Source organism: Penaeus chinensis, chromosome 16 (assembly GCF_019202785.1).
Source record: "Penaeus chinensis breed Huanghai No. 1 chromosome 16, ASM1920278v2, whole genome shotgun sequence".
Taxonomy (NCBI): domain Eukaryota; kingdom Metazoa; phylum Arthropoda; class Malacostraca; order Decapoda; family Penaeidae; genus Penaeus; species Penaeus chinensis.
Window position 1 is genome coordinate 29,497,730 of NC_061834.1, and position 10,000 is coordinate 29,507,729.

General features: G+C 34.5%; 2 protein-coding genes across 2 annotated transcripts in view; one reads left to right on the top strand and one right to left on the bottom strand.

The window, feature by feature from the left end:
• The window catches only part of LOC125033362 (flavin-containing monooxygenase FMO GS-OX-like 2), a 5,226-nt gene extending 1,919 nt beyond the window's left edge, over window positions 1–3,307 (top strand). The window contains exons 3-8 of the mRNA XM_047624792.1: window positions 100–238; window positions 514–647; window positions 1,030–1,207; window positions 1,372–1,522; window positions 1,664–1,827; window positions 1,969–3,307. Coding sequence (XP_047480748.1) covers window positions 100–238; window positions 514–647; window positions 1,030–1,207; window positions 1,372–1,522; window positions 1,664–1,827; window positions 1,969–2,424 — 1,222 coding nt within the window. The 3' untranslated portion in view covers window positions 2,425–3,307. The remainder of the gene's footprint in view (window positions 1–99; window positions 239–513; window positions 648–1,029; window positions 1,208–1,371; window positions 1,523–1,663; window positions 1,828–1,968) is intronic.
• A 577-nt stretch (window positions 3,308–3,884) lies between these two features.
• Window positions 3,885–10,000, bottom strand: part of LOC125033361 (nudC domain-containing protein 1-like) — a 7,421-nt gene continuing 1,305 nt past the window's right edge. The window contains exons 4-10 of the mRNA XM_047624791.1: window positions 9,281–9,497; window positions 8,418–8,630; window positions 6,724–6,882; window positions 6,115–6,272; window positions 5,709–5,870; window positions 5,193–5,352; window positions 3,885–4,921 (exon numbers count right to left, since the gene is read on the bottom strand). Of these exons, the coding sequence (XP_047480747.1) occupies window positions 4,686–4,921; window positions 5,193–5,352; window positions 5,709–5,870; window positions 6,115–6,272; window positions 6,724–6,882; window positions 8,418–8,630; window positions 9,281–9,497 (1,305 nt within the window). The 3' untranslated portion in view covers window positions 3,885–4,685. The remainder of the gene's footprint in view (window positions 4,922–5,192; window positions 5,353–5,708; window positions 5,871–6,114; window positions 6,273–6,723; window positions 6,883–8,417; window positions 8,631–9,280; window positions 9,498–10,000) is intronic.

The following is a 10,000-nucleotide window of genomic DNA, read 5'->3' on the forward strand; positions in this document are numbered from 1 at the left end:
TTTGCTATGCTTGCCTAATGATTTGATATCTTTAGTTCCATATTGATTATATGCAGGTGACTAATAGGTTTTGATTTTTTCTTTTCATTACATCACTAGGACAGATTTACCAAAAGTGATCATGAAATTCCCAGATTTTGACTTTCCAAGTAAGGTAGAATCTTTTGTTCATCACACATCTGTTCTCAAATACCTGGAAGATTATGCTGATCACTTCAATCTTCATCCATATATTAAAGTAAGAATATTTTGAGTATCTTAGTGCTTAATATCTTTTAATGTACACACTATTTTTATTTGTTTTGAAAGGGATCTGTTTTACATATTTAGATATTTTTCATTCTTACTGAAACCAAAAAAGTAGGTGAAAAAAACATATCCTACTTACTATTTACAGAAAGATTGTAACTTTTTTTGTAACATCAACACTGAATATCTGGCTAATGTATTTGCTTATATGATATCTTATTCCCTCAAGAAATAACATTTTAATCATAATTATTAATTTTATAGCTCGGCCACCATGTGGAGAATGTAGTTGTATTGGAGAGTGACGAAGGACCTCCATCCTGGGCTGTAACAGTAAAAGATCTGTCAACTGATGTAGTCAGTACTGTCACCTGTGATGCCTTGCTTATTTGCAATGGGTATTTATTCCAGAGCATTTTTCATATTTTCTTTTAATTTTAGAGTAAGATTGAAATTTATTGATAGTATATTACTGTTGGTTGATTTGCTGGAATTCATGCGTACTGTACTTTCATTTTTGTTTTATTGAGTTAGCAGAGAGAAAAAAAATGTTATAGTGCATGCTATTTTGAACCACTATGTAATTTGAAATTATGCCAAAGAATAATTAATAATTGAAATGTATACTTCACATTATGGTAAAATGACAGTGTTAAGCATGATTTTGTTCGAATAATGAACTCTGCCTGTATCCATTTATCTCCATTCTTAACTATGTTTCTGAGTGAAATGGTAGTCTCTAAAATAGCAGTAACACTAGGTAATGTGAAACTTCAACAGACACTTCTCCACGCCTCAAAAGCCACTTATTGAAGGGATTGAGGATTTCAAGGGTCGACAAATTCATAGTCATGACTATCGTGAACCATCACCATACACAGATTCCAGAGTTATAATCCTTGGTGCTGGGGCCTCTGGGCTGGATATTTTAATGGAGGTATCCACTGTTGCCAAGGAGGTGAGAACGAAAATTTTTTGAAGAATTAGGCTTTTCACAACATATCTGAATTTGGTTTTCCAGTTTAAAAAAATATATCACTCTGGTCCATAACAGACTAACGTTACATGTAATTTTCTTTGGTTTTATTATTATTATTACTTTAGTTGTTGTTTTATTTCTAGGTACTTCTTTCTCACAACCTCCCAGTTCCCTTCCCTTCTGAGTTGCCTCCAAATGTCAAACAAGGTCCAGGCATATTGAAAGCTGCAGAAAATGGCTTTTATCTTAAAGACGGTACCTTCCAAGAAACAGATTGCATAATATACTGCACTGGTAATGTGTTGACTATAATTCTGTGCTTTAATTTTATACTTGAAAATAGAATTGTGTTGCAGAATACAGTAGATAATCTTATACCATAATCTAAAATTCATACTTTTTTAAGCCTATAATCATGAATTTTTCCCATTTCAGGCTATAAATATACCTTCCCATTTCTTGAAGATAAATGTGGCATCACTGTTGAGAATAACCATGTAAAGCCACTGTACAAGCAAATTATCAATGCTTCCTTTCCCACCATGGGGTTAATAGGAATCCCATCACGTATCATTGTGTTCCCACTTATAAACTACCAGGTAGGAATATATTTTGAGGAAGTAAGGAATATGCTGTTTGGATATACTTATTTTTTTTACTGTATTATGTAAGACTGGAAATTGTAATGGGAAAGTCTTCACCAGGTAGTATATACATCATATACATATTTTTTTTCACAGGTACAATACTTTCTTGCAACCTTAAAAGGGAAGACTCCTTTACCAAGGACAGCTGAAATGAAATCAGAGATTGAAGCCTATGCTGAAGAGAGGAAGATGCAAGGATGGAAAGAAAACCAGTACCACATCCTGCAAAATGATCAATTCCAATACATGGAAGACCTGGCAACTCTGGCAGGTGTAGAATTGCCTTCTCCACACCTAAAAAAGGTCTGGGGTGTGGTCATTCCTCGTCTGTTTTTCTCCTTTCCAATCTTCAAGACCTATGAGTATTCCCTTAGAGAAGATGGGGCGTTAATTGAGAAGTGGGAGGGCAAGGTAGTCAGCACATCATGGGACCTTACAATAGTGACGGCTAAACAGACATTCCGGCTCCTGTGGCGCAATTTTCCTAAGATTGCATATATTCTGGGCTCTGCAGTTCTTAAGAAATTAAAAGGTTTTGTTGGATTGTGATGTTCCCAGCATATTGTCAGAGAAATGGTTAAATTTTATAAGTTTATGTGGGGTATGTTCATATGTAATTACTAATGTAGCCTACTTTAGCAGAATACATACTGACCAGAAATATTTAGAGTGCTGATAATGAAGCAGAAATATTTTATGATTAATGTATAGTGTATTTTTGATAATTTCTTGTTATGGCAAGATGGAGACTTTTGCTAGCATTTTATATGTGCTGAATCAGTAGTAAAGCATTTAATTATTGCCATAATGAATGACAAATTGGAAAATTATATTTTTTCTTTACTCTTAATCTTTTGTAATTGTTAAATGATTTTATGTTTTATAGTTGCCCACCATGGCCAGGGAAATGTTGTGTTCACTGTAGTACTGTTTTGTGAAATGTCTCTGCACATGAGAGCTCTGCATGTGCTTAGCCACAAAGGAGTCAATTAGTAGACCTTATGACCTTACCTGTTTTCATCTTTCCTTAACTTTGTGGGAAAAACATTTTCTTTTCTTTTTTTAAAATAATGCTATGAGTATCAATGTTATTATTTTTATTATAGACATAATGATTATAGTGTTACAGACATTACTAACAGCAGTATAAGATATCAGAAATTAGCTTTAAAAATCAAGGAAACGGTTAAGCAGGTGGGACAGGTAGTACTTATAATTGGCTCACTGGTGACTTAGCACTTGTGGAGGCAGCTATGTGTAATGTTTCAGTATTCTGGCACTTTTGCTCTATGAATAATTTAAGATAATTTTAGTTCAAAGAAGCAGGACAGTGACAGATGAATATTTATCTGTAATATTTGGTTTTGTTTGACGTGTAAGAAACATTAATGTACTAAATGCATGGAAATACCCAAAAAAAGACATAAGATGTCCTATTCTTTTTTTAACAGTTATTATAACTTCTAGCACAGAATCATGCAAAACATGCTGTGATATTTGTTGTAGAAACTTTTTAATCTATTATTTTTGATAAACCTCCATTACAGAATATGATGCATCACAAAATATTATGCTATGATGCTATTTGAGGGTAGAGTATTTTGAATATGCAAGGTAGTAGTAACAGTAGAGGATATTATAGCCTGAGGCTGTGTGGATGAAAGTTAGCTGATCAATTCTATCTTTATCAAATTCAGTAAATGAATTAGAGTGTCTTTCGGCATCTTAACAATGCATTCACTCTACATATACCTAATCTCGTTTTTAACTAACCACTTGGATCTGGGTACTTTGCTGCCTGCATGGTCTGGGCATTAGTCTTATTTGAGTGGCAATTCTCAGGTATGTGGCTTGTAGAGCTAGCCCGTGCAAACATGTGTGCTGTCAAGACTCCTTGCTTCCCCTATGCAATGTTATTATCTCTTTTCCTACTTAAGCGGGATGGTCATACAATGTTTTCCTTTCACTGACTCCATATCATCTCTCTAGGTAGTCAATAACAAAAACAGTAAGTAACCTTATTTTATTTATTTTATTTTTTCACAATATTCAATTTTCTGTAATACACCTAGCATCATAACACGCAAGAATTGGATCCTGAGCATGGGAATAGTGTCCTCCCTGAAGCAAGTAATGATACTTTCCACACTAATTTATCGATGGAAATACAAGAACCCCTTCCTTAATGCCCACTGAGTCTAGTCACCCTCCTAGAGCATTGTGGTGAGTCATGCCCATCACTCCAGCCTTTAGCCTAAATTCTCATAATTCACAGTATATTCACATCACCCTTCCCCCTCAGCCAACATTTTTAATGACAGTATATTTATGCACATAGCCCTTAGCCTATTTTTTTCAGGATATGGCAGTTACGTCATCCAGATCCAAGGGGTTACCTGGTGATGCATCATTAAAAAAATGATGACTAAAGAATATTTGATATGTTTGGGACTGTGACAGTGTATGGTATTGAAAATCATACAAAACCAGGGAAATATTAAGTAATTCCACAATAATATCAAAGCACACATTTATTTATCAGTGCACTTGTTAATGAATTTACAAGAAACCTGTATTACTGATTCTTGAAAATAATATCATCCTTTGATGAATTACTTTCATTTGGAATGATTTCCAGAACACTTTTAGCATACATCACATCATGCCTTTCTTCTTGCACAAACATTTTATTATCTTTGTAAACAAAATTTCATATACATACTTAATTTACATGTTACATCAAAACATTCTTTCTCATTCTGACAAACCAGACAGACTATTTAACATTACAAAACATGACATCTTGGGAACTAACTGCGCAGGGCATAAGCATACAGAGTCTTCTCTGTTAGCACGAAGAGAACATCAGTATCACAGTGTAGCCCTAGTATCTCATCATGAGTCTTCATTGAGATCACCAGCTGCCGTGCTACAGTATTCATTCTCTTGCCCGATTTGCGATTCCGTAGTTCGCCACTATATGCTTCCGACTGGAAGAACACGTAAATGTGGCTCTTCACATCTGCAATGGCCACATAGGAGTTGTCTGTGGAGTAGGAATTTATTGAAATTAGTGTGTAAATTAATACTTGTCATATCCATTTAATAAATATTTCATAGTTTTTGAAAATCTAGAAACTTTGTAACAACAGCTATTTTTCATAATGATAACAATAATAATAATAATAATAATTATCATTACGTAGTATTCTGCTTTATTATCAAGTAAACTTAATATAAAATGACCCTTCTCATCATGAAAGACAATAATCCATTAAAAGCAAAGTCAGTGAATCAGTTTCACAATGATCACTTACCAGCAGAAGCACAGGTAAATTTAGCCATTGTTTTTGAGGCTTTCACATAGCCAAAAGCATTGAAAGTTGCAACATGGGTATAACTGTCCTTCTCTGGTAACCATAGAATGCCATCAACATCACTTCGAATGCAGAAGGCAGGGATAGCTGAGCCTTGAACCTGTGGTATTGGGAGAAGAACATTTCAGTGAATATTTATGTTACTTCTCAGTTTCTTTGTTATTCTCTGCATTTTCTGTGCATATTCTTGTGTTTCATCTTTTCTCATATATAAAAAAAAAAAATTCTTGATCATTAGAGAACATAAATCTAAAATCAATATTGTTTTTAATAATATGTATCATACAAGTGTTTATTTGAAAAGAAAAGAAGGAAAGAAGAGAGAAAAAAGGAAGCATTATAAATTAAAACGCTTGTTAAAAAAGAAGAAAAAAGTAAAATACACCTAATCGACCATAAAACTCATGTGATGATGATGCAGTGGGACCCTATTAAGGTTCTGCCAGTCACCCTCACCTGAGAATTGAAGAGGTGCTGTGTTGCTCCCAGTTGGCCGAGAGAATCTGTTTTATGTGTGCTCCCGTCTAAGTGGAGGAGGAGCAAGTCTTCCTGGGCTTCATCGCAAGCCTCCAACTGCTCTGGGTTGTAAGCCGGCTTGTCAAGGTCTGGGTTGTCGTCCTAGGAGGAACAGGAGAAAAAGAAATAAAAGAAGTAATGATTATGGCAGTAATTGGTGTAAGTTGTATACAGATGTGATGTAGTGATGTAGATTTTGAATTTGAGGAAATTCATAACGATACTGAGGTAATGATGATAACAATAAAGACAGTAAAGATAGTAATTAAAACAGATGCAGGCACATATACAAGAGGCATTATCATTAATAATACAAATGTGTTTAAAAGCACCTATAAACTCTCACCAATTTATCAGATGTAAGGTGTGCAAGTCTTTGATTGACCTCTTCAATTAACTGCGGATCACACACTTCCTCTCCACTCACATCATCACCTTCCAGGAGCTGCTTCCATCTAACCCCTTCTGAGGCCTTGGGTAATGTTAACTCTAGCATAGTCTCCCCTATAAAGCAAAAATGGCAAATAAGAAATTGCAATGCTAATAACAGTAAGAAACTATATTGTTCTATAGTCACTGGAATTTTAACATGTTCCTGGTCTTGATTCATTGTTTTGTCGCATATTGGCAGACAAGGACAAAACATAAATAACTAAGAAGATCAAATTTATAACAAAACACAGGTGGATCTAGGCCTATGCATTTGGCAATGCCAAGCAATTAATCCTTGATGACCTAAGCCCTTGTAAAGCCAGCTATGTAGAAACAAAACTAACAAAAGAAAATGACAGTGGACAGTGCATATAGCCTGCACTAATGAAATAAAACCATATCTCTTACATTGATTAGAACATTACCATGTTATAAACACTAGTAATTTGGAGAGGTACACATAGATATATCTAATAATGCTACAATCACTGAAATTTAAACAATACCATGATAATTAACTTACTTATTGTCCAAGTGACCATGTCTGCTGAAACCAGGTCAGTGAAATGTCCTTCGAGAACTGTCGAATCCTTGATCTTGACACAGAGCTCCTTTGGTTGGACTTTCACCTTCAGGTCTTCCCTTGTGATTTGCCCAACATTCAAGTATACAATAAGGTCCTCTGTAGAAAAAAAGTGGAGGAATAATCAAACTGAATTAGAAAGAAACGGATAATTATGTAACCCTTTGTAGTGTTTCAAGAAAGACAGGTAAAATGCTTCAACACAGGTTCTTCCATAAACAGTATAAAAGCAGTGCAACTATCATGAAAAATAAAGAAAAATGAAAAAAGAAGAAGAAAAGAGAAGAGATCTTATTAAAATTAAATTCTCTGAACTTGGGTTGGCAAGAACACATGCCATGTCTATTGTGTCTTTGAGTTTAGTGATTGTCTTTACACATACATGGCTCCACAAGTACTATATCACTAAGGAGCATATTACTAGTTCTACCTAGCTAACCTGTTTACCCTTACCTTTATTTTCAGAAAGATTCTTTTTATTTTTTTATTGCTATTATTGTTAATAACAGTATGATAATCATAACACTAGCAACAATACTAACAGATATTAAGAGCATTAGAAAAATATCATTTTCCCCAAAAACTTGTGGAAAAGGAAAATCAACTTATGGAGCCATCTATGTGCAAAGAAATTTCACAAATGAAAACAACAGAAGACAGTGTGATTATCTGGCACAAATTGGTCAAATATTAAGTGTAACCAGCAGGCTAGAAAAAAATATATACAAAAAATGAGCACAAGGACTGCATACACAGTGATTTCACTTACACCTAAATATATATGTTTGAATATGCAATAATTTATCTCATCCTATAAAGATGATGGCCACTTTTCATTTTACCAAAATCTAGTCATTGGTATCATCTGATAATCCTCATCAATGAAAGACTTTTTTCTGACAGAAATCATCCAGCTCTTGAACCAAATGTGAATCCCTTGATGATACCATGCCAGGTGATTGGCTGATGCTACTTTTGTGTTTGGTGTGGAAGCAACCTATATGTTCTCCAATCTGCTTATTTTTTTGGACAAAATTTGTCTTATGGACAATGACAGAGATGTAACACTAGATGCTGAAGTGCAGAAAAGCAACTTTCAAATAGAATCCTAACAATGTGAGGCAGAAAAATTGGATAACCGATAAGTGATGAGAAGCCAATGATGCCTATGGTTCCTGCCAGGCCGACAGATGGGGAAAAAGAGCAAAGGGATGTATGGAGGAATAAGGAAAAGAAAGAAAGAGGTAAAGAGAAAGTATGAATGGATATGGAGAAAGAAAACAAGAAAAAGAGAATTAATATAATGAACAAATGAGTGAATGAATAAATGAATGAGAGATATTTTCAACAGACAGAGAGACAAAGTGACAGAAGGAATTAAAGAATGAGGAACAATGCTATAGTAGGTTGCTTAAGAGAGAAGCTACCATTAGGCTTAGTGAGATGCAGTGCATGCAGGATTCGCATGTGTTCCTCAAATTTTAAAATTATGTGTGCATGCTGTCAAAAGTTTTGACCATTCTTCTATTTATCAAATTCTTCATATGATACCAGAGTAAGTTTTGGCAAGAAAATGAAAACCATTTCTTGGATCTGGCCACCATCTTTAAAAGAGTTACAATCAATACTCTTACCGTCATTCTGCATGTATGTATATTTTGGCATCTTCTTTTCCTCCACTTTCTCCTTCGGCTTGGGTGCTGAGATGGGACTTGCTGAATCTTCCACAAAAGAATAGTTGCTGTGGCACAAAATGATGAGGCCTGATGCTGTGGTGTCAAAGGAGCAGTATTCTATGGTGCCTCTTCCTGCCAGCCTTCTCACTCGTCCTGGTTCCCAAGTTGCACCTAAGAAAGGGGAAAATTTAATTAGTTTGAAAACACTTTTCTCAAGTTGTCTACTAACCATGGCCAAACCATTTCATAACTACAGATAATAATCATGGTGTTTTAATGATAATTTTCAGAAGGCAACTATGTAAAAGTTGTGGATGAAATTGGTTTCAATGCCACTATATGAAGTAAAGCAGTCAATATTATAATTTAACTGTAAAATGAAAAAAGTCATATGAACAATGTAAATAATTTTAGAGTAACCTTTAAAGTGACCAGCAATTATGGAAATACAATGCTCTTTCGCTCAATGCAAAAGCATGTGGTACTGAAAGTGATATCCATGTGTAATATCTGGCCAGTATTATAGGATTTACAGAACTTAGTTCAAAGAGAAAAACTGCATCTGGTATGCATCTTACCTGAAAACTCATAGAAGAAATAGATAAAAGAAAGAAAAGAAGGAAAAACAATAAAGAGAGAAAAAACTAAAATGACTATTGGGTGACATAAAAATTATTAGTGAATATAAACACCAATTTTACTCTAAACCAAATAGAATTTTAAAATCCACCTAGATCAGTGATTTGTAACCCTCCTTTTAAAAAAATTCTTTGCATACCATCCAGTTTTTCCCTTGCCACATATTTCTCCTTTTTCCTCACCATTATATGTGATGACAAGCCAATTGAGGAGATGAACAGCAACATCCTTTGCATTCTTCAGTCCTTCATCCACAATGACATACTGCTCATTACTGATCAGTTCCTGCTGTGTTGTCACTGATACTACGAGGCAGTGGAGGTGGCGTTGGTAGTCATCTCCATCTGCTATGTACGACTGCATGATAACCCCTCGTTCCGTGTTTGTTTGAAGGCATTCCTGAGAGATGGGTTAACTTTAACTTGTGTGTGTGAAGCATGTATAAAAAATGTGATGATGAACTATAATATAATCAAATATGATAATATGATCATGAATAACAAAAGGAAAACCAAAATCTAAATTATAGTATATCATACAGGTATGTATGGGACGCTATTTTACTATTTGACTAAAAAGTTTATGTTTTCAGACTTAATTTCATGCATATATTATCATATAAGCTTACACATTTCTATATCATGAGACGGTAGGTAATTTCTTTAAGATTAAATGCACCATGAAATGTTCTTAACACCCCACGAATGATACATGTCTCCTGCTGTAGCCAGGAAGTTGGATCAAAATTAATGTTTGCCTGCTCTTTTCCCATCTGTTTATTACATTTTTTAAAAGTTTTGCTTTCTTCCAGACTTGCGGGGGCTTCTTATGACACGATCATATAGGAATAGGGCAAAAGATGGTCATTTCACCTTCTATTTTTTCCAGTTGCTAAGTTTTGT